General features: G+C 59.1%; 1 protein-coding gene across 1 annotated transcript in view; it reads right to left on the bottom strand.

The window, feature by feature from the left end:
- Positions 1 to 17760, bottom strand: part of LOC136301277 (receptor-type tyrosine-protein phosphatase V-like) — a 34965-nt gene extending 17205 nt beyond the window's left edge. The window contains exons 1-19 of the mRNA XM_066204210.1: positions 17695 to 17760; positions 17315 to 17571; positions 17119 to 17200; positions 16625 to 16688; positions 14047 to 14313; positions 12395 to 12664; positions 11593 to 11859; positions 9611 to 9883; positions 8631 to 8891; positions 7889 to 8161; positions 7212 to 7481; positions 6396 to 6665; positions 5980 to 6252; positions 4843 to 5115; positions 4178 to 4447; positions 3528 to 3800; positions 2412 to 2684; positions 1639 to 1911; positions 327 to 596 (exon numbers count right to left, since the gene is read on the bottom strand). Of these exons, the coding sequence (XP_066060307.1) occupies positions 327 to 596; positions 1639 to 1911; positions 2412 to 2684; positions 3528 to 3800; positions 4178 to 4447; positions 4843 to 5115; positions 5980 to 6252; positions 6396 to 6665; positions 7212 to 7481; positions 7889 to 8161; positions 8631 to 8891; positions 9611 to 9883; positions 11593 to 11859; positions 12395 to 12664; positions 14047 to 14313; positions 16625 to 16688; positions 17119 to 17200; positions 17315 to 17571; positions 17695 to 17760 (4525 nt within the window). The remainder of the gene's footprint in view (positions 1 to 326; positions 597 to 1638; positions 1912 to 2411; positions 2685 to 3527; positions 3801 to 4177; positions 4448 to 4842; positions 5116 to 5979; positions 6253 to 6395; positions 6666 to 7211; positions 7482 to 7888; positions 8162 to 8630; positions 8892 to 9610; positions 9884 to 11592; positions 11860 to 12394; positions 12665 to 14046; positions 14314 to 16624; positions 16689 to 17118; positions 17201 to 17314; positions 17572 to 17694) is intronic.
- Between the last annotated feature and the right edge of the window lie 4402 nt (positions 17761 to 22162).

The raw sequence follows: 22162 nt of genomic DNA, 5'->3' as shown, positions 1-22162 counted from the left end.
TGGGAGCCTGCTGTGCCTTGGGCCACAGGACAGTGTGAATGGGCAGGGCCTGAGCTCACGTCTTAGAGGAAACATTGACCAGCAGAGATCTGCAAAGTCTGCTCTGCTCTTCTCAGGCAGCCAGGAGACAGGAGATCTTTGTGGTGGGGCCAGCCTAGGGAGCCAATGGCTACCAGAGGGTCACCTTGCTGGCTTTCCCTGTCTCCCACCACAAGACTTCCTACGCCTCTGTTGACACTCAAGGGTCGACCCAAACTTGAGGCCACCCAGATGTTTCTCCCTGTTCCAGCCTGCCCCGCTCCCTGCCCACGGCAGCGCGTACCCACCCACGGGCACTGCCAAGGGCTTGGTGCTGCTCCAGTACGGTCCGGCCACGCAGCTCAAGGACACAGAGTAGTTCCTGCCCGGGATCAGCCCCTGGAGGAGGTGCTGCACTTGTCCTCTGCCCAGGGAGTGCCGCCAGGGCAGTGAGCTGTTCCGGGGGTCCCGCAGCCACAGCTGGCAGTCGTCCTGCTGTCCAGAGATGCTGCCCCAGAAGATCAGCATTGTGTTGTTCCCTTCAGCCACCGCCGAGAGATTCTGGGGAACTGAGGGGGCTACAACAAAAACCACACCAGGAAAAGTTACTGGTATGCATGTGCTCTCTTCTGTTCTACAGAGACACAAGTAGGAGATGGGTGACACAAGGAGACTCCACATGTTCAGTGATAACATTCCTGCAGCTGCTGTTTGCCAGAAATGACCTTTAAATGGCAGCTGAAGGACACACAGAATGAGGAGTGTGAGAAGATGGATTCTTCCTCCTGCTAATTAAGCAAGTTTTGTTAGAGACCTGCCCGAAGGGCTCTGCACATGATTCCCTGCACCCTGCCAGGGAATGGCTGAGCGTGGGAGCAGGGACCGCTGGATTCCCCAAGCAGAGTGCAGGGACTGTGGGGACAACCACATGAAAAGGCTTATTGTGTTTATCTCCATTTCCACATTCCATAAAAAGAAAAAAAAAATCCCATCCTCCCCTTATACCCCATGCCAGCAATCTTCTGAGTGCCTGGAAAAAAGGCAGCAGGAATGGTGAGATGTCCCCCCTGGCTGTGAGGCCTCATGGTCCCCCAGGCTGTGGGTGTCATCTACCAGAGCAGCACTAGTGCCATGGAATCCCGTGCTCTTGTTCAGTCACCCGTGCCTGGAGGAGCATGACTTCAACCAGTGGGGCCGTGGGTCAGAGGCTGTTGCCTCCTGAAGCAGCACTCGTGGCTGCCAGGCCCTCCCACAGGCAGCAGGACTGCCCTGCCCGACTCTCCCATCCACCAGGACTTGCCCAGCTCATGATCCTGTTGCTACACTGGTACATCCCATCCCATCCCATCCCAACCCATCCCATCCCTGGAAATATTCAAGGTCAGGTTAGACAGGGCTCTGAGCAACCTGATCTAGTTGAAGAGTCCCTGCCACTAGCAGGGGGGTTGGACTAGATGGCCTTTAAAAGGCCCTTTCCAACTCAAACCATTCTCTGACCCCACAGTTCCCAGGCAGCAGTCCTGCCTGAGTCTCTGCCCCTTCCAACGCAGGTGCTGAGCCCACCCAGATGGAAAGGCTAAGCCTCATGCAAGATGCAGAATCCCCAGCTCTGACACTTACTTGTCCAGTCGCTGATGTTCCCTGCAGAGGCTGCATAGGGCCCTGCCATGGACACCACTTCCAGCAGGTATTTGTGTCCTGGAGCCAGGCCAGAAAAGGTAAATTTGCTGGTGCCTTTCCCAACAGAGACATTGGCTGCCACAACGCCTGACCCCGAATGATACAGGAGGAGCCTGTAACTGTCTTGTCCCTGGGGTTCGGCTCGCCAGGATGCACTCAGTCTGTTGGGGTAGCCCTGGTTCGTCATGTACACGTTACGGGGTGCCAAGGGGTCTGCCGAGACAGGATGGAGACACGTCAGCAAAGGGCCTGAGGACATTGCCTGGGTCTCTTGGTAGTGCCCTCAGAAAGAATTCATCACATTGGACAGCACACATAGCCTCGACTGTGTGGCTCCACACACCAGCCCAGAGGCAGCTCAAAGCTTCTGCGAACTTCTCTGTGCTTGTCCAAGCAGGGACAGCCCTGTCCCAGATGGAGTGAGACATCTGGGGAGGGCGAGGAGGGAACACGCAGCCAGCTAGAGGACAGGGGAAGGCGAATGAACACCCTGCCTGCTGCTCCCTCCTCCATGGCTCTCCCCTGAAGCATGGTTCTGGAGCTCCAGCTGCCCTCACCCAGGCTGGTGGAGCTGATGATGAGAGTGGGCAGAGCCCACTCAGTGTCATGGCAGGGCTTGGGGTCTGCTATGAAGGTCACTAAGGCCATGTTCTTGGCCTTGAGCTTTCCTGACTGCCCAGCAAGGCACACATCTCCTCAGAAAAGGCACTTACACGTCCAGTTGCTGACATTCCCTGCAGGCGTCCTGAAGGACCCAGCCACAGATGCCACCTCCAGCAGGTATTTGCTTCCTGGGGCCAGTCCCGTGAAGGTGAAGTTGTGGGTGTCTCTCCCAAGCGAGGCTGTAGCTGCCACAGTGCCCAGGTGTGCATGGTACAGGGTGAGTGTGTATCCATCTCTGCCCCCGGCCGTGGCCCCCCAGGCCACGCTCAGCCTGTCGGGGTGCCCCGTGCTCAGCAAGCGCACAGCGGCCGGGGGCAGCGGGCCTGGGGAGGAAACACCCCTCATGTTAGGGACCAGACACTGAGCAGGAGACAGACACCCAATGGGTCATCATGCAGCAGGACAGGTGCTCCCTGAGGGAGGATCCCCTCTGGCAAATGCCTCCTCCCCTCACTTTTCTCTTTTCCACTCCCATCTCGCCTCACCTTTAACGATGCTCACCCTTACTGGTCCCTCACATGCCACGCCCTCCTCATCCAGGTCACGCTCATTCCCACAGCCCAGTGAGAACACCTTCACCCCTGCCATGAGCAGAGGTGTGCTCCCATACCCAGCTGCCGTGCAGGTGCCCAGACAGCACTGGCACAGATCTGTTCTCTGACCAGCCCTAGAACTTTTCTGGGTGGGGAGAAGAGCTGGATTAACCCATCTCCACAGCAAAGACTTGTTCTCCTGGGAGGACTGTGGAGTGGCTTCTTGTACTACACTGATAATTTCATGAACCTTTATAGTAAGGTGACTTCTACCTGCGGGAAGAGACTCAGTGAGCCTCCTGTACACAGGTACAGCATGAGTGCCCTGTACATTTCTGAGCTCCTGTGCACAGGGAGATGGGTCAGCACAGGCAGGGGATGCCCCAGCACAGGCACATCAGGGCAGCCCTGTTTCGTCAGCATGTCCTTGTGCAAGCCTTCAGCTGAACATGCCAGTGCCATGCAGCCAGCAGCGTGCCCCTGAACTAACTGTTGTGCGTCACACCTGTGCAGAGGTGTGTGCACACCTCCAAAGCCACCAGCTCCCCCATGAACCTCTCAACTCTCCCCAGGACAGCCCAGTGGTGTGACATTTCCTACCCCTCTGCAGAGGACACTGCTTTAGGTACTCACGTGTCCAGCCACTGATTCTGGGTGCTGCTGCCTGGTACTGTCCAGCTGTGGCAGTGGCTTCCAGGGAGTACTCGTGTCCTGGGGCCAGTCCCGTGAAGGTGAAGTTGTGGGTGTCTCTCCCAAGCGAGGCTGTAGCTGCCACAGTGCCCAGGTGTGCATGGTACAGGGTGAGTGTGTATCCATCTCTGCCCCCGGCCGTGGCCCCCCAGGCCACGCTCAGCCTGTCGGGGTGCCCCGTGCTCAGCAAGCGCACAGCGGCCGGGGGCAGCGGGCCTGGGGAGGAAACACAAGTCACTGCCAGGAGCCACATCTGGGCTCAGCACAAAGGAGATGCTACGTGTCTGTGCCAAGCCTGCGCTGCAGGAGCTGGGTCAGCAGCAGGGTCCCACAGGCTGGATGTGACTCTGTGGCAGCTGCTTTCTCCCTGGCTGCTGTCTGAGACTGTGGATCGCTGTGGATGGCTACCAGGGGTGGGGTGTGGCACAGGATTAGACAGACTCCTCGTGCTGCATCCAGCACAGAATAAGCCCTGGGTACTTGCATGGGTGGCAGAAGTAAGCGGGACAGCTGCACCAGTATGGTCTCTGACTGAACTGAGAAGGGGAGATCTGGTGAAGAGCACCTGGCTGCAAGGAGAGCATCACACTCACGTGTGCAGTGGGTGAGGTTGGGGGTGCTGGTGTGGAAGGGCCCAGCTGTGGCCCTCACTGCCACACTGTAGCAGGTGCCAGGGCTCAGGGTCCTCAGGATGTGACTCCTGGCATCACCACCCAGCACCGTGTGCCCGACAGGAGTGCCGGACGCCGCGTCACCGACATCCACCACGAAGCCTTCTGCCCCTCGACCCACCACTGCCCAGGACACCACCAGTGCTGAGGCTGAGGGGCTGCCCAGGGTGAGGTTGACAGGGGCCAAGGGATCTGAAAAGCAACGGGGAGACAGTTAGCCCTCCTGGTTCAGTGCTGAGAGCTGGCTGCTGTGCCCAGGGTTCCTCCAGGCAGTGGAAAGGCTGCACCACAGATCCTCTGGAGAGAAGCCTGGGCACAGAGGGCCAGGCAGGGCACGTGACTTTGAGCATATCATCCCTGGGGTGTACAGCTGGATGTGGCAGGGGAGATGACCAGAGCCTCTGGGGTGGATGGGGGGATTGGCTCTGTGTTGGGGATGGAGTGAGGGCAGTGCGCAGAAAGGTGGGATTGTCACTTAGAAGCTGTGGGCAGGGCTTGGGATGGGGATGGTGGCAGTGGGTGCCCTGGAAGGCTCAGGTGGAGGCTCACAGTGGGGCACTGTGCCAAACCCAACCACTCAGACTCACATGTCCATTGGGTAACATTGATGGAAGAGGCTTCTGATGAGCCTTTCACAGCGGTGACCTGCACAGCAAACTTGCTGCCTGCTTCCAGGTGAGTCCAGGTGATGTTCAGGGCATCTGGACTCAAGGTCTGGACCTGAATCCTGCTCTGGGTGCTGAAGCTATACAGAGTAACATGGTAGTGGTCCCTCCTGCCAGGGGGCTTGTTCCAGGATGTGTAAAGCTCTGAGGAGCTGCCTAGGTTGGTAAGGCTCAGGTTTGTTGGTGCAGCAGGAACTGTGAGGAAAAACAAGACACAGGAGTCAGAGAGGAAGAGATCCACTTCTGAACATTCAGCCATCTTTGTACAAAGAGGCTGTGAGAGGCAAGATGTGACCACAGGCCAGCTTCACCAAAAACCAGGCCAGAGTGCTCTCCTCTCCTCTCCTCTCCTCTCCTCTCCTCTCCTCTCCTCTCCTCTCCTCTCCTCTCCTCTCCTCTCCTCTCCTCTCCTCTCCTCTCCTCTCCTCTCCTCTCCTCTCCTCTCCTCTCCTCTCCTCTCCTCTCCTCTCCTCTCCTCTCCTCTCCTCTCCTCTCCTCTCCTCTCCTCTCCTCTCCTCTCCTCTCCTCTCCTCTCCTCTCCTCTCCTCTCCTCTCCTCTCCCCTCCCCTCCCCTCCCCTCCCCTCCCCTCCCCTCCCCTCCCCTCCCCTCCCCTCCCCTCCCCTCCCCTCCCCTCCCCTCCCCTCCCCTCCCCTCTCCCCTCCCCTCCCCTCCCCTCCCCTCCCCTCCCCTCCCCTCCCCTCCCCTCCCCTCCCCTCCCCTCCCCTCCCCTCCCCTCCCCTCCCCTCCCCTCCCCTCCCCTCCCCTCCCCTCCCCTCCCCTCCCCTCCCCTCCCCTCCCCTCCCCTCCCCTCCCCTCCCCTCCCCTCCCCTCCCCTCCCCTCCCCTCCCCTCCCCTCCCCTCCCCTCCCCTCCCCTCCCCTCCCCTCCCCTCTCCTCTCCTCCCCTCTCCTCTCCTCTCCTCTCCTCTCCTCTCCTCTCCTCTCCTCTCCTCTCCTCTCCTCTCCTCTCCTCTCCTCTCCTCTCCTCTCCTCTCCTCTCCTCTCCTCTCCCCAGGTGCCAACACTGATCCCATCACCCGTGGGTGTCACAGCTGCTGACCTGTGCAGCTGCTGATGTTTCCAGGGAGGGAGCGGTAGGGTCCAGCCACTGCCCAGATCCTAACTAGGTAGCACGTTCCTGGTTCCAGCTGTGACACAGTGACATTGGTGCTGTCCTTCCCTGCTTCCAGATTCCTTGGCAGTGCAGAAGAGCCCTCCTCGAGCACGCTGAGCAGGTATCCATCCCTCTGCCCAGGAGCAGCCTCCCAGCGCACAGCCAGGGCCCGGGCCATGCTGACAGGGCTGGCAGACAGGGAACGAGGAGGCAGTGGGACTGCGGGAGAGAAACAGCGTCACTGGGGACAAACCTGGGGTGCTCAGAACTGACTCTAGTTTGGGAATGAAGCTGGGAGCTGGAGGACTGTGGGCATCCACACAATGTCTAAGGCTGGTGGGAGCAGGGGAGCTGTGTTCTACCAGTGTAGCCGATGGCAGTCTGAGAGGAGATGCGATGAGGCCCAGCCTGGGAAATGATCTCCACGCGGTACCGGCACCCTGGCACCAGCCCCTCCAGGTCGAGCTGGCTGACTCCACGGGGGACAGACACATTCCTGATGATGGACAGGGACTCAGCCACTGAGAGCTGTACCAAGTGATCTCTGCCACCTCCGGACTCCACCCAGCTCACGTGCAGCTCCTGGGGTTTCCGGCCAGGCTGCACGCTCACGTTAGCCAGGGACAGTGGATCTGGAGGAAAGCAGAGGATGGAGACCCATGAGGAGGAGGAGCCACCTGGAGAAGCCAGGGCACAACCTGCACCTCTGCACAGGGCTGAGAGAGAAGTGGGGGCACCTGACCACCAGATCTCCTGTTCTCCTGGGGGACATGCAAGCTGCCTGTGCGTGCCCCCAGGGTGCTGCTCACAGACAGGTGCTGAGAGCACCCAGCTCCCAGTGGGCTGCTCTGCTCCACAGACAGCAGCCAGCCCATACAGGTCTCTGGGCTTCCTCTCTCACATCCCTCTCCCACCAGTCCCTGACTGGATTGAGATCAACAGGGGTCTAGGTAGAAGGTTCAGCTTGACTGGGGAAAACCTAAGCTGGGGAAAAGGGTCTTTTGGAGCCAAGCACACAGCACCTAACCTATGACACATGCTCTGTCTTCCACGACAGGGAGCATGCAGGTCTTGCCAGAGCTCTCCCTCCACCCAGACAAGTTTGTGTCACTGCTAGTCTTACAGGCAGCGCCAGGATGTCCCATCCCTGCAAGAGACTGGGAATACTTCTGACTCACATGTCCACTCAGTGGCAAAGTGTGACGAAGATCTGTATGGGCCAGCGAGGACAGTCACCTTCAGGAAGTACTGAGTGCCAGGGGACAGTCCCAGGAATGTAAAGTTGTGGGTGTTTGGCCCCACTGAGGTGTTCCTCTGTGCTGCATGGCTCTTGCTGTAGAGCTGGAGGTGGAACTGCTCCACATCACCAGCAGCCTTGTCCCAGAAGGCCGAGAGCCCCATTGGGCGCCGAGTGTTGGTCAGTGTCACGCCGGCCGGAGCCAGGGGGTCTGAGAGAGAAGAGACACCCAGGCAGTGAGAGGAGGCTGTGGTGTGGTGTAGGGGCTGCACACACCTGTCCTGGGCACCCTCTGCTGTCTGCACCTGCTGGGGTTAGGTCAAGAGTCAGCACACCACACCCAGAACAGCCATGGGAGCGGGTCCCCACCTTCCCCTGGGTGACATTTGTAAATGTTTTCAGTTCAGTGATGGGTTCCTGCTGCACTGCAGACCCTTTTACTTCCAACATGGCTGCATGTGGTTCCAGATGACAGCCCACTCTGTCTGTCTATGTGCCCCTGTCTCCAATTCCCCACCTCCCCACACATGGGCCACTCTCCTGCTGTGAGTGTTCTGCTCTCACAGGCAGGTTGTGGTTGTGCCCTGCAGGAGGGTGAGGTAGGACTGTCACACTCACACGTCCAGTCGGTGGCTGATCGCACAGGGGATCTGTAAGGCCCAGCCATAGCAGCCATCTCCAGTGTGTACTGTCGCCCAGGGACCAGGTTCTCCAAGGTGACATTTGTCCAGTCACTCCCCACAGTCACATTCCTGATCTGCTCCTGGGACTTGGTTTCCCGGAGGGTCCCTGTGTAGCCGGTGCTGCCAGAGGAAACTGCTCTCCAGGAGGCTTGCAGAGAGGTGCTGTGGCCCCCATTGCTGAGGGTCAGCTGCTCTAGGGGCAAAGGGTCTAGAAAAGGAAAGGTCTAGAATCACCTGGCAGAAGTGCAACTCCTAATGTGCTGGGGCAGGAGTCCCTTCCCTGCGGAAAACCTGCATCCAGGTGCTTTGACCATTGTCACCCCTGCTGACACCCACACGCCAGTCTGGGAGGGACTGGGCCAGCACAGTTCAAACTGGCACAGAGAAAAAATTATTCTGGTGCTGAAGGAGGTGGTGGGTGGTGGAAGAGGTGGCTCAAGGCAGCGGCAGCTTGAGCATTGCCACAGGAGGGTGGGCTGAGGAGAAGGAGAAGGGCACTGGGCTCAGCTGCCCCCCGTGCCTGGTGACTGGGAAACTGAGCAGGGTCAGACACATCCAGCAGCACCTCTGCCTCCTCCTGAGCCTTTTGCCCAGTTATTGGATGAAGCTGTAGAAGATGTGTGCTGTCAGTGCCCTGAGGTGTGACATCAGTGGGTACCCAGGGCTGTGGCACTCACATGTCCAGTTGGAGATGCACCGGGGTGAGGATGTGTAGGGACCAGCCACAGTGCTGACCTCAAAGGTGTAGAGGGTCCCAGGGTGGAGGGCCTCGTAGGTGAAGCTCGTGACACCCCTGAGCAAGGAGCTGTTCTTCACAGGGTGCTCTGCAAGGCTGAGGACCAGCAGATAGCCCTCCCCTGTCGCCTCCTCCCAGCTGGCCAGCAGGCTGTGGGGGCTACCCTGGCTGGACAGGCTCACGCCAGATGGTGCTTGTGGTTCTGCAAGGGACAAGGACAGCACGACATGGGACAGTGCATCAGGCAGGAAGATTGCTTTCACAAGATATTTTCTGCTTTTCAAATTGCTCTAGGTGACCCTAGAGCGGGGGGGTTGGACTAGATGATCTCCAGAGGTCCCTTCCAACCCTAAAGGTTCTGTGATTCTGTGACACTGCAATTGTCTTCATCTCACACAGGGGCAGAAGGGGCTGAAGGGAGAGCTCTTACTGCCCCAGCACCACAGGTTGGGTGGGCATCTCCCCAAACTGTATAGCTCCAATCGTCCTTTCCCAGAGTGGCAGCTCTGGAACAGTAACAACTGTGGCTCCACAAGTAACCCAGGGGAAACTCAGCCCAGAGACATGCCCCCATTGGAGGGGCTGGTGGTGCTTCCCTGCCCATCCATCCAGTTGTGGTGAGGGGAAGGCAGGAAGCTGCCTGCAACCTGCCAAACAGTCCAGAAGACATGAAGCAGGATCTGGTCTTCATTTGTGCCTGACACTTTCTGGCACAAGCCTGCCCAGGACCTCTGAGCCCACCCTCACCAGGAACTGTGAGAAGGCAGATTTTACTGCCCTCATCCACAACCTACTTTTGACACCAGGTGTCCCGGATGCCCTGTCCCTGTGCCTGCCTCGCCCCCAGCCCCCTCCAGGCAGCAGCCCCTTCACCAGGCAGCAGGAACAGCCTCGAGGGCCACACGTGGGATTTCTGCTCACCTGTCCAGGCTGCTGTGCTGTGTGCTGATGCCCTGTACGGCCCTGCCACCACCACCACCTGGACAGAGTACTGCTGGCCAGGGCTCAGCCCGTGGAAGGTGACGTGATCATTGTCCCCACCAACGGAGATGTTCCTCGTTGGAATGCCGTCCTCTCCCTCTCGCAGTGTCACCAGGTAGAAGTCCCTCTGTCCCCCTGGGATACTCCAGCGAGCTTGTAAGGAGTTCTGCTCCTCTGCACTGCTCAGGGTCACATTGCCAGGGCTCAAGGGGTCTGGAAGGGAATAGGATTGTGTGAGTCAGGGTTATGGGGTACTCTGTACCCCTGACTCTTCTGAGCCTCATTCCTGGCAGGGTTACATCCAGCCTTAGACATCCTTTTGGTGTGAGCTATCTGCACTCCCCAGCACAAGCATTCCTGGACTAACAGAGCCCAGACAATCTGGCAGCCTTGCTGAGAAATTCCTAAAAGTCTCCCTCCACTCCATTCACATCCCACCATGGGCTTGCTGATATTCCCAGGAACTGGCCTGGACCAAACTCCTGGCCAGACGCCCCTGGCTCATGCATCTGGCATGGGGGAATTTTGTTCAGTGGAGCAGGTCAGAGCTGCAGACGGCAATAGCGGGAATCAGCCTCACTCCAGAGCAGAAACAAACCAGCTGGAGCTCTGGAGGCCTTCCAAAATCCCATCTGCAGAGTCAGCAGGGAGCAGGCTCCAGCTTCCTGAGCTGGCAGGTGGAGCAGGAAGGAGCTGGAGACTTGACACCTGGTGGCACCCAGGTCCTCCCAGCATACACATGACCAGTGTTTGGCCAGTGCCAGGACAAGTCACTGGCCGCAGCAGCTCTGGGTCTGCACCTTGGCACCTCCGTCATTCAAGGGCCAATGCTACCTTGGTGTTCAGTGTGAATCTGCTCTGCCCTCTCCACTTCCCTCCAGGTTTTCCTGGAAACATCTGGGAGAGCAAGTTCAGGACTGGAACTTTTTACTGGGCTATGACCATGGTGTCACCAGCAAAGTCCCCCTCTTTCAGGGCCCTCATCAGCCTGAGACTAGAGCAGAGAGAGGCTGGGGGAATGGTGCAATAGTGGGTTCTGGGAGGGCTGCCCTCACTGTTTTGACCTGCCAGAGGCTCCTGGATTCCTTGGCTGTATTTGCACAGCACCTATCATGTTGGGAACATCCACCAGGATGAGGTTATCAGGTGCTATCACAACATAAGCTTGACAACAATCAAAGTGCACTGAAAATCCATTTCATAGAATCATAGAATTCTGGAATGGTTTGGATTGGAAAGACCTTGAAGCTCATTCATTCCACGTCCCTGCCACAGGCAGGGGCACCTTCCACTATCCCAGGTTGCTCCAAGCCCTGTCCAACCTGGCCTTGGACACTCCCAGGGATGGGGCGGCCAAAGCTTCTCTGGGCCCCCTGTGCCAGGGCCTCAGCACCCTCACAGGGCAGAATTTCTTCCTAACATCTGATCTAAATCTCTCCTATTTTAGTTTAAAACCATTCAGCCCTTGTCCTAGCACTGTAAAATGATGCCCATGTAAAAAGTCTTTCTCATTCTTCTGTAAGCCCCTCCCAGAGGCCCCCAGCTCAAACCAGCTCAACTGCTGCCCCCTTGCCCCATTTTTTTCTGCTGCCCTTGCAGAGCCCTGAGGCACATGAGAGCCAAGCTCCAGCAGCACTGAACACCACTGGGATCTGCTGCCCTTCCATCCTCCTCCTAGGGGGAGAGACCACAGGCTGCTCTCACTGTATCCCAGGGAGAAGCAAGCCAGCACAGGGGATCCACGTGCTGAAGGGGTTCACTGGCCCCACGACAGCAGTGCCCCAGAGCTGGGTCCTGGAGCAGCTTTCGGCCAGGTCCAAGCAAAATCACCCTGTGCACCCAAGGCCTTAGTAGGAAACCTTTGGATTCAGAGGCTGGACCAAAGGCAGGGAGAAAGCTGGGGCGGCCAAGTTCATACTCACATGTCCAGGCAGTGGCATTGGGTCCCACCACGGTGTGGGGCCCAGCTGTGGCACTGAGCCCCAGCCAGTACTGAGTGCCAGGGTGGAGATGCTGGAAGGTGTAGCTGGTGAGGCCCCTCCTGGCTGACAGGGTCGTGCTGACCTTTTGGGTGAGGAGGTTGCGGAGCTCAAGGTGGATCCAGGCAGCCCCTGTAGCATCTGCCCAGGAGGCGACGAGGCTGGTGCTGGAACCTGGGCTGAGCCTCAGCTGGGTGGGGCTGGAGGGAGCTGAGGGCAAGAGCAGGACACAGCAAGGTTCAGCACTGGGGCTGGTGGTCCCTGGACCCTCCTGTCTCCCCAGGGGCCCCTGTGCTCACAGCTGCTCTCTATGGCATGGGGGCTGAAAGTCTGACAGGGGTCTACTGAAGGATGTCCCTCCCGTGCCCCCTCCCACAGAGGTTGGAGGGGCCTTGAGGTCCCTCCACACTGTCATGTTCTTCCAGGCTGCAGGGCAGAGGGGTGGCAGACTGGGTACTGCAGCACCCCTGCAGCTCTCAGGAGCCAAGAGATCCAGGATCCCCAGACTGCCCCTCTCCCCTGGGAACAGACAAATCCAAGCTGTGGGTGCTGCAAGGCAGGCCCAAGGTGCAAAGTTTTCCCTTTGGCCCAGGCACTCAGCTCTCAGTGGGGATATGAGACACTCCAGCTGTTCCCCACCATACACAAGCCTGGAGACCTCCTCCCCTTGCCAGCCCGGCACACGTGCTGCATCCTCCCTGCCAAACCCCTTCCTCCTTGGGCAGGCACACCCAGCACTCCCTACCTGTCCACTGGTGGATACTGGTGCTGGCCTGGCTGGACCCAGCCAGCGTGCTGACCTTCAGGGCATACTCGCTGCCAGCCAGGAGCCCGTCGAAGAGGAAGGTGGTGGCGCTGGGCAGGAGGGACACGTTCCTCACCAGGGTGTGGGAGTGGCTGTGCCACAGGGCCAGGCTGTACCCGTCCCGCCCGCCGTGCCCGTGCGCCCAGGCCGCCCGCAGAGAGACACGGCTCCCGCCGCTGCTCAGGCTCAGGTTGTGCACAGGTGATGGCCCTGCATGGGACAAGGCACAGGCACTGCTGGCTGCCTGCCTGCCAGTGCCTGACCTGGTAAGTTGCTCACAGGCCGGTGGAACTTGCCTTTGCCTGGTGAGGTGCTTGCCAGCCAGCTTCACAGAACCCAGTCACAGAATCCTGGAATGGTTTGGGTTGGAAGGGACCTTAAAGCTCATCCAGTCCCACCCCCTGCCATGGCCGGGGGCACCTTCCACTATCCCAAGTTGTTCCAAGCCCCATCCAGTCTGACCTTGGATACTTCCAGGGATAGGGCAGCCAAAGTTTCTCTGGGCACTCTGTGCCAGGGCTTCACCACTCTCACAGGGAAGAATTCCTTCTGAAGATCTGATCTAAACTTCTCCTCTGCCAGTTTAAAACTCTTCCCTCTTGTCCTGCCACCATCTGCCCATGTAAAAAGCCCATATTTCTCTATTTTCAGATCCCCTTTAGGTACTCAAAGGTATTTTAAGGCCACCCTGGAGCCTTCTCCTCCCCAGGCTGAACAACCTCAGATCTCTCAGCCCACCTCCAGAGCAGAGGGGCTCCAGCAAGGATTCCCCAAGCACAGCCTCATCACCTCCCTGACCACTCACCATCTTCCCCCGGGCTGTGTGGGCCGCACCATCCCCTTGGATCAGTCTCAGCAGTTACTCTGAACTGAGCAGGGAGGCTTGGTCAGGGTCAACACATAAAGGTGAAGCCATCATCACCTGGAAGCTCACCTGCTGACAGGTCCTCTGCTCCTGCTGGCCCTGTGGGTCCTGCCACCTGCCTTTCTGTGACAACCAGCTTCTGCTTCCACCACTGCTGCCTGACACCTGCCCTTCCACGGTCCAATCTCCTCCCTCCAGCTCTACTCCCTTTTGCAAGTTTTCCCACCTTCACCTGCACTGATTTACTCAAGGATCTTCTGCAGAGGTGCAGCAAGGGCTGCCATCTCCACCTGACCTGTACAGCCACCAGCCCTGTTCCCCTTCTTCAGCCCTTGGCACAGAGCAAGGCCTGGGGTGAGCAGTGACTGACAGAGATGTGCCAAAATTGTGGAGCTGATGCTCCTTCCTTGTAGCTATTTCTGGACCTCTAGGCGTGACATCTTCCAGCCCTCAGCTCTCTGCAAGCCACATCATGGGCTGGTCCATCATCACCTCCGTTATTCTAGGGGGAGAAGATAAAGCATGAACCCAGCCCATACAAGGTGCAGGAGCAGGACCCTTCCTCCACAAGGATGAGGGAATGACCCCTAAGACTCTGGGGACCCAGGAAGGACCCTAGGACACTTCTTGTGAAAGTGAGGAAAAGCACAACCACCCATGAACTAGTAGGACTTCGAACAGCACAAGAGTCACTGGTAGGACCACTGGGGTCCTGGGGAGCCCTTACTTGTCTGTGCTGTGATGGTCTGGCTGGTGGTGTCCATGCAGGCCAGCGTGGCTGTCACCTCGATCTCGTAGCGCGTGCCAGGAGTCAGCCCACGGAACCAGAAGCTGGTGGTGTTGGGTCCAGCTGACACATTCTGCAGCAGCGTGCTTGACCCCAGGGAGGAGAGGGCGAGCAAATATCCCCTGGCACCTCCCTCTGGCTCATCCCAGGACAGAAGGAAAGAGTCTGACCGATCATGGTAACTCACACTGACATTCAGGACGGTGCCTGCAAAGGCAAATCCAAAACTCTCAGCAGGGTTTGGTGGTGCTGGGTGCCAGCCTGCAGGGCCAGCCACCAGCCACCCACCCTTGCTGGGTACACCAGGCACTGGCCACCACCCTGACCTTGAGGGCTCTGAACATCCTTTGGGAAACACAAGAATGTTCAGAAACCTACATGGACTCAGGTCAAAAGAAGTTGTCAAAGAGATGCTCCTAAGTATGGAGCATCTGCTCCACTGGAGAAAGATGAGAAGGCTTCAGGTCATCGTGTGCTTTGTCCAAAGAGTCCTGATTTAAGGCAGGGAAGTTCCCTGGCTGGGTATAATCCATTGCTCATCACCTTGGTTGGCTTGAGCCCCCCAAAAAGATGTTGAAGGCTCTGGGTCCACCATGGAGAAGCAAGAGAGTGGCCAGTTAGGGGGCAGGATGGATATGGCAGGGGGGCCACGATGCTCCCTGCAATAATCTCTGCCTCTGTGTGGGCTCTGACAGGGAAGGGGGAAAAGCTGCTTTAGGGGAATCCAGACAATGAGTCGCCCCCATCCTGCCCAGTTCAGAGGTGACATGGGAAGAGTGGGACACTGCATACACAGAGGAAATGGGGACCAGATTGGCCCCAGCCCCTGCTGAGGCATGTCCCTGCCTTGGCTGTGCTGCAGCAGGGAGGTCAGTGTGCTGGGGCTGTGGGGCTGGTGCTGTGACATCCCAATGGAAAGTGTCTGGGGACACGGAAGTGGCATACAGGGCTCTGCCTAATTGGTGGGTCAGTGGCTGAAACTGCTATTGAATTCCTGCCCTTAGAGCTGCTCAGGAGTCACCTACACAACAGGAGCCAGGCAGAGCCTGTCTGTCAGGCCCAGGCTGGTGGTGTGACAAGGGCAGGGTCTATCTCTGCCTCACACTGTCTCCAGCAGATTGTTACATACCCCCATCTTCAGCCTTGCTGTCAGTCATGGAACCATTTAGGTTGGAAAAGCCCTTTAAGATCATTTGAGTCCAACTGTTGCCCCAGCACTACCAAGTCCAGAACTAACCCAAGTCCCCAGGTTCCAGATCCATGAGTTTTCTATTGCTCCCAGCCTTTGGAAAATGCCAAAACAGCTCTAGTGCTAACAAGACATTTGTGTAATAATTAGCACTTAAAATTTATGGCGTGCAATGTGTTATGACAGGCTTACATAGGGTCTGGCACAGTGAGAGAGCATGAACCAAGCACGATGACTGCCCCAGAGGCCTGCCACGGGGCACTTTTTGTACAGCCAGGAAGGAGCAGTGTGGGGTGAGCCCAGGGCAGGGACACAGTTGGCACTGCTCAGGAGCTGTCAGTGTCTTTCCCAGAGCTGAACACTTTTAGAACTATGTGCAACTTCTGTTCCATGCAATGCTATGGTTTGGAGCCTGCTGGTGAGGGCAAAGTGACCAAAGGACATCAGATGGACATGAATAGGAGCACGTAGTGTCCCTGGGAAAGGCCTTCTCAGTGCCATCCGTGAGAAGTTCAAGTGCATATTTAGGATCAGGCAGCTCAGGAAGGGCTGGCTAAATGTAGCTGGATGCCCGTGGGTGAGGTGTCTAGTCCTGGGACAGCTGCCCTGGGCTACCCTCGCTGTCAGCAGACAGCCAGAGCAGCAGGCACAGCTGACCTGAAGGCAACCCACAGGTCACTGTCCTGCCCGGCGTTCAGGCAGGGATGGCTTGTTACTGCAAGCCCTTCCTTATCTCCTGAAGGATGAGTTCTCAGCTTCCCTTGAGTTTCCAGCAACTTCATCACCTGCCTCCCTCTGTCACCTTCCTCACATCTGCAGCACAAATGTACCTAAAATGGGCCAGAGGCCTGTGACCCCAGCACTCCTCATGTTCCCACTAACCACATCACAGACAGCACATCCAGATACACCTCATGCCCTGACAGGTGCCTGTGGATCATCCAGGTGATTTCTCATTGGCACAGGCTGATGCCATGTGGGCACTGTGCTGGCTCCAGGCCCACAGCAGCCACGGGATTGCCTTACAGATTCTGATCTAACCAGGCAACTCCAAGGCTCTGAGCTGCGCTGCTGCTGAGCCCACCTGGTGCTCTGTGGAAGCAGAGAGCTCTGGATCCTCTCTCACAGCTGGTTGCTGGAGAAGGACAGGACTGACTCTCCCACTTCCCTGGGCATGATCTATAGCCTGTAGTTAGCCTAAAGCAGAGTATTTACAAAGCTGCTCTTAACTCCAAGAGTCCTGGTCCAGCACACCTGCTCATCTCACCGCTCCAGGCACTGAGACCACCCCATCCTCCTCAGCCCAGGAACCTCAGTCCTGTGACTCACCTCTTTCACCACTTGCATCCTGGCCCTCCAGCGCTGCCCGTGCTGTGTGGTTGCATCCCTCGCCCTGGGGGATTGAAGGTGTCCAGTGAGAGAGGGGCAGGATGAGGGGGGCTTGGGCTGAGACCAACATCTGGAGAGGTGCCCTGTGCCACACCAGGGGTTGGGCTGGCCAGGCACAGGTCCCACCCTGACATGGCATCTGTGGGCTGTGACCCCTTTTCCTAGGAGAGCCTGGGTCACTTCTTAGACCTCCCTTGGCCAAGGCAGAGACAGACTCGGCAGATGCAGCTTGTGGGCTGCCCTGGCCTTTTGCATGGGTCCTAGGGCTGCTGCCCAACACGGGGCCATGCACACAGGGGAAGAGGCCACCAAACCAGCACAGATCTGGAGAGACAGGGAGGGATTGAGGTCTGGACAGGGCCTGGCAACCTCATTCCCTCTACAAGCACACCTCCTTCCCACCATCACAGGGAGAGGATGGAGGGACCACAGACCTCAGTCCAGCTGCCACCCCCCACGGGAGGAACAGAGTCCCCGGAGCCCCTGGCAGCCTCCCCGGCAGCGGGGACACCCGTTCTTCACAGCCTGCTCCCAGCAGGGTGTGCCCGGCTTTGGACTGGCGTCAGTTCCCCCCACGTTAAAGGAAATGTCTACTGCCCACTCCCTGTCCTGCAACAAGCCACAGCAGACCCATCATCTTCCCGGCGCTCTTTTCCCTCGGCTCTGCGGGCGGACTCGTTCCGACCCCCCACCGATCGCGGGGCTTTTGGCAGAGGAGAGCGAAGCGGCTGGGGACGCCTGGGAACAGCAGCCGGGCCACTGCCGGGCGAGGAGCCGCGCAGCCACGGCAACAGAGACACGCTGCGGTCCCAGGCAGCGGGCCCGGGGTCCCAGGGGCAGCGGGGGAAGCGGCGCTCGGGATGGCGAACGCCGCTGATGTGGCGGAGCTGCACGGCCAGACAGAGGCACCCGCAGCCGAGTCCTCCGCCGGCGGCGCAGCCCCTCGCGGCAGAGAGCCGGGAGCCAAGAGCCGCGGAGCCAAAGCGGGGGCTGGGGAGTCAAGCGCTTACCTCTGCCAGGGTCCCTGGGAGCCGCGGCACCCACAGCACCAGCAGCGGCAGCAGCAGTGACCTCATGGGGGACCTGGTGGCAGCAGATCACAGGGATGACAAGTTGGGGGGGGGGGGCAGTTTCTTAGCAGTGGCTGTCCCCAGCCAGCCCCTTGTCCCGCGGCAGTCAGGAGCCGTGTCCCCACATGCTTTCCGAGCGCGGGTGACAAGGTAACATCAATGGGGACCGGCCAGCGCGTGGCACCTCGGCCGTGCCCGCTGTCCCTGGGCGGGGGCACAGCTCGCCTCCGGCCCGGGAGAAGCCCAGCGGGGGCGGCTGCCTCTCGCCGGGCGCATTTGCTGTTGTCCCCGCAGGTTCGTGTCCTCTGCGGTGACTCCGCAGCTGGCCCGGAGAGAGCGGCTGCGGGCTGCGGGCAGAGCTGCCGGCCGGGGCTGGGAGGCTCGCTGCTGGCCGAGGTCTCGGGGGACCTCGCTCCGGCGGGGGCTCTGCCGGGCTGGAGCCCGCTCTGGCATCAGCAGCAGCTCCGGGAGCTGGAGCGGGAGGGGCGGGAGGAGCGGAGGGGAGGAGACAGGACTGGGCTGATGGCGGCTCCAGACTGGGAGGGCGCGCCCGAACCAGCCCCAGCGCGGGGAGGGAGGGAAGGAGGGCGCAGCGCTGGGTTGGGATGCTGGAGAGAGGCAGGGCACGAATGTGGCCGTGGAGTGCTGTGCACCGTCGGCTTTCTCTGTGCCGCACTTTCGGGCACCCTTCAGCTCTGCGTGCTTCGATTCCTGCGCAGGTGCGGCTGCGGAGTGGGGGTTTGGGTACGCCGAGGGCAGGGATTGGGGTGTTTCTGTGGCGGACCCATGGCACGGCGGCCCGCAGGCTGCGGCGGGGGAAGTGCACACCCTGAGAGGCTCCTGAGCACGGCAGCTCGCGGGCACAGAGCTGCCCGAACCACACTTTGCCCTTCTGAGGGGGCGGCTGAAGCGCGCTGTGCCCGGGTGGGAAGGCACCGTACTTTGGGGGGTTGCCCCGGGGATCAGGCTGTGCCCCCGGGCTGCGTGCAGGGCCGTGCTCTGCGGTGTCTGCAATGCGAGGCAGAGCGCCAGCTCTCATTCAGAGCGGAGATGCCATTGGCTTCACATCAGCGCTGGAGATCTGGGACGGTGCTGGAAGGGGTTCAGTGATGCATCAGTCCGGAAGCCAGAACAGCCTTTGTGGTCGTGGGAGTCTATCCCAGTGGCCAGCACGGCCACCTATGGGGACTATTCAAGCTCTGCTCATTACTGTGAGCCACCGAGCTGTCAGAGTAGACACGTCCCCCACCTGTCTTCTCGAACACCAGAATCACTTGACAAAAAGACTCAGAAGTTTGTCAGGTGGGGCCTGTGAGAGACAGAAGAACCCCAGTATCTGCACAAAGACACGGGAAAGCTGCAGTTCTTGCATGCAATTAAGAAGAGAGGGGGACACAGGAGACCTGGTCTAGGACCGATCTCCAGCCCCAGGTCCATACCCCAACCCTTCTGACAACCCCCAGGCTGATGGAGCCAGCTGGGAAAGGGGACAGTGAACATGAATCCCCTTCCCTTTGCATAGACAACAGTTAATTTCCCAGGTCCTGGCCAAATGGGACTGGTGCCAGGAGTCTGGGTCCGTGGACACAGTCACGTCTCTGACTGGAGGTCCCTCCCTGGAGTGGGCTGAGGATAACGGAGCCCTGGCCCCGCAGCTCAGCCCAGCAGTGAGGGCTTCTTTGTCACTTCTGTCTAGGACTCAGATGTTCCCCCAGCAGAAACGGGGAAGCTGTAGCGCTACCACCAGAGCCTCTTCATGTCACGGTCTCCAGACCTACCCTTCCCCTGCACCCTGAACACAGAGGTCAGGGTGGGAGCAGAAGGCAATACCTTGGCTCCAGCACAGGCAAGATTTTTAACCTTTAATGCCCACACCACCAAGGGCTGAATGCCAAAAGTGCCGTGGGTGCATCTGCTCAAGTGATGGATGCCCAGGGTAACAGCTGTGGCTCTTAGCGATCCCCTGATAAGCATTTGGAACTGAGATCCACCAGCACCTGGGGTGATGAGGCTGACCCATCAACCAGTGCCACAGCCAGCTCTGGTCATACCCATCCCTGCTGCTGGACACCAGCCTGATGGGCAGCTGGCCACCCCCCACTGACCTGAGTGCAAGGTGAGTGCTCACAGGTACTGGGGGTGAGGTCCTCCAGCTCCTGAGATGGAGTACCTCCCCAGGAATGAGACAGGGGGAGATTTGGGTCTGATTGCTGCTGTCTCCAATGGGCTGGGGACTGTTTTTAAAGGCCCCTTTCCAGAGCTGGGCAGCTGCAGCTGGCTGGGAGGAGGCTGGAGCTCCTTGCTGCAGTGAGGGTTTGCCAGGTTTACCCTGGGGCCCAGGACAGGATCAAGGAGGTTACAGCTGGCTGGTCCCCAAAACACGTTTGCAAAGGGGCTTTCAGTGGATCTCTCCACGCAGGTCCTCTGGGGGCTGCAGGCTGCCAGCACAGGTGACCACACTGTGGATGGAGAGCATGGGGTTGTTTGCCTTCATGAGCAGCCTGGAGGGTCACCTGGAGGGTGGCTGGGATAGAGACAGTGCTAGCAGTACTGGGGACTGTGGTGTCCCTGGAATGTGGCAGGTGATGGAAGAGCTGAATTTGAGGAGCCCCTGGCTGATGAAATGAGCTGGAGGTAAGGATGGAGGGCCTTGCTGGCCTGAGAATTGTGAACCAGGGACATGGGGCACGAGGGACCTTTGATTTTGAAGGAAAACCCTGGAAAAAGATGTTGCATGCCCCAGGGTCAAAGGCAGTGTCCCCTGCAGTGGTGGTATGGACGGGAAGTTTTTCCAGGCTAGAGTCAAGGTGGGGCTCCTGCAGCTTCAAAGCATACCAAAGAGCAGCTCCAGGTCAACAAGAGGACAAACCCAGCCCCTGGAGTCCTGGGACACTCCAGCTGGGTTGTGCCTGCCCGGCCCAGTTAGAGAGAATCTGAGTCCGTGTGTACTTATTGCACCTGCCTGGGCACAACCTCGGTGCCCCTGCACCAGCCTGTGCAAAGCCAGCCATCTCTACCTCCAGCCACAACCTTTGCTGCTGCAGCCCTGCACGGGGGCACAATTCCCCACTGAGGCAGTTGCTCTGGACACTGGCTTGCCCAAGGAGCAAAGGGTCTGCTCTACCTGCTCTGGTCTCCGGGCTGGGGGACCAAGCAGGGATTTCTGGCACACAGTGTTCCCTTGGATCATGCTGTGCCACTGCCCTACTCCTCCCCATCCAGGAGGAGAGGTAACCTCACTCGGCATGAGGATGGTCTTGGGGGATGCCTTGCTGCCCACCAGGATGGGATTGGCCTCTGAGCATGAAGCAGGAAACATCCCAGCAGCTTTCACAGCCTCTGCATCTCCTGGTGGCACAGCAAGCTGTCACTCCCTGCCATGGGGACATGTGTATACCAGCCCCACTTCTTTAACCTCAGGTCCCAGTGGCTGTGCTCCCTCAGCTCAGGGAGTTTGGGCTGTAACTGCAGTGGAAACAGCCCAAAGCATTGCTGGGAGCCAAGCCCAGGCCCCATCCCTGGCGCCGCAGGGCTCAGCAGCCTCCACACGGGACAGAAGCTGCTCATCCTGTGCCAGCCCTGCCTTCCCCGTGGCCACCTCAGTGATACCGTGTGACATCAGGTAGGGACGCAGAGAGAGAGAGAGCTCTCCTTCAGCTGGGGATACCAGATCTCCCCTCCAGTCTCCCCTGACTGTGAAGCCTTCAGCTGTGCCAAACCTAAAGACAACTGCAGAAGTTTCTCCACCCAGCAGCTGGAACCAGGCCTGGAAACTCAGGGGCTGCCGAGTCATCACATTTTCCGCGAAGCAGAGAACGCTACCGCAAGGCGCAGGGGGATGGGGACGCCCCACCGTCCGGGATGGCTGCAGAGCTGGGAGGGGACAGGGGCTGTGCAGCCAAGCCACCGCCTCTGGCAAGGGGAAGAGCCTCAGCATGGGACTGCTCATGCCCTGTGCTCCCAGGGGATCACCCAGGAGCAGAGATGGGAAAGAGGATCCCCGGCAGCATGCCTGTCACTGTGGTGTCAGGTCTTGCTTATGCTGAGTTGAGGGACAATAGCCACAGTGCAGTGGCAGAGGCCCTGCCTGGCAAAGGCTCTGGGCTCCGAAGCAGAGTCAAGCCCAGAGCAGAGCAGGGTGACCCACTTTGTGCTCCATGCACTGGCCTCCTCTCCAGGTGCCCTGGGCACGGAGCTGGCAGCATTGGGTTTGTCCCTGCTAAGGCATCTCCTAGACTTGAGCATGGTCCTGCACACCTGGCGGGAGTCAAGACCTCCTTGGGAAGCATCTGCTGGGGTGAGGATGGGCAGGGTGGACAGCAGAGTGCCCACCTCACCCAAGGGTTCCAGTTGTGTCACAGGGTCTGTGTGAGGTGACAGTGGCAGAGGTGACAGTGGCAGGGGATGC

The sequence above is a fragment of the Chamaea fasciata genome, unplaced genomic scaffold (genome assembly GCF_029207755.1).
Source record: "Chamaea fasciata isolate MVZ Bird 193981 ecotype frontalis unplaced genomic scaffold, bChaFas1.0.hap1 SCAF_25, whole genome shotgun sequence".
NCBI lineage: Eukaryota > Metazoa > Chordata > Aves > Passeriformes > Sylviidae > Chamaea > Chamaea fasciata.
Note: the sequence above shows the minus strand (reverse complement) of the source record. Positions and strands in the feature narration are given on the sequence as shown.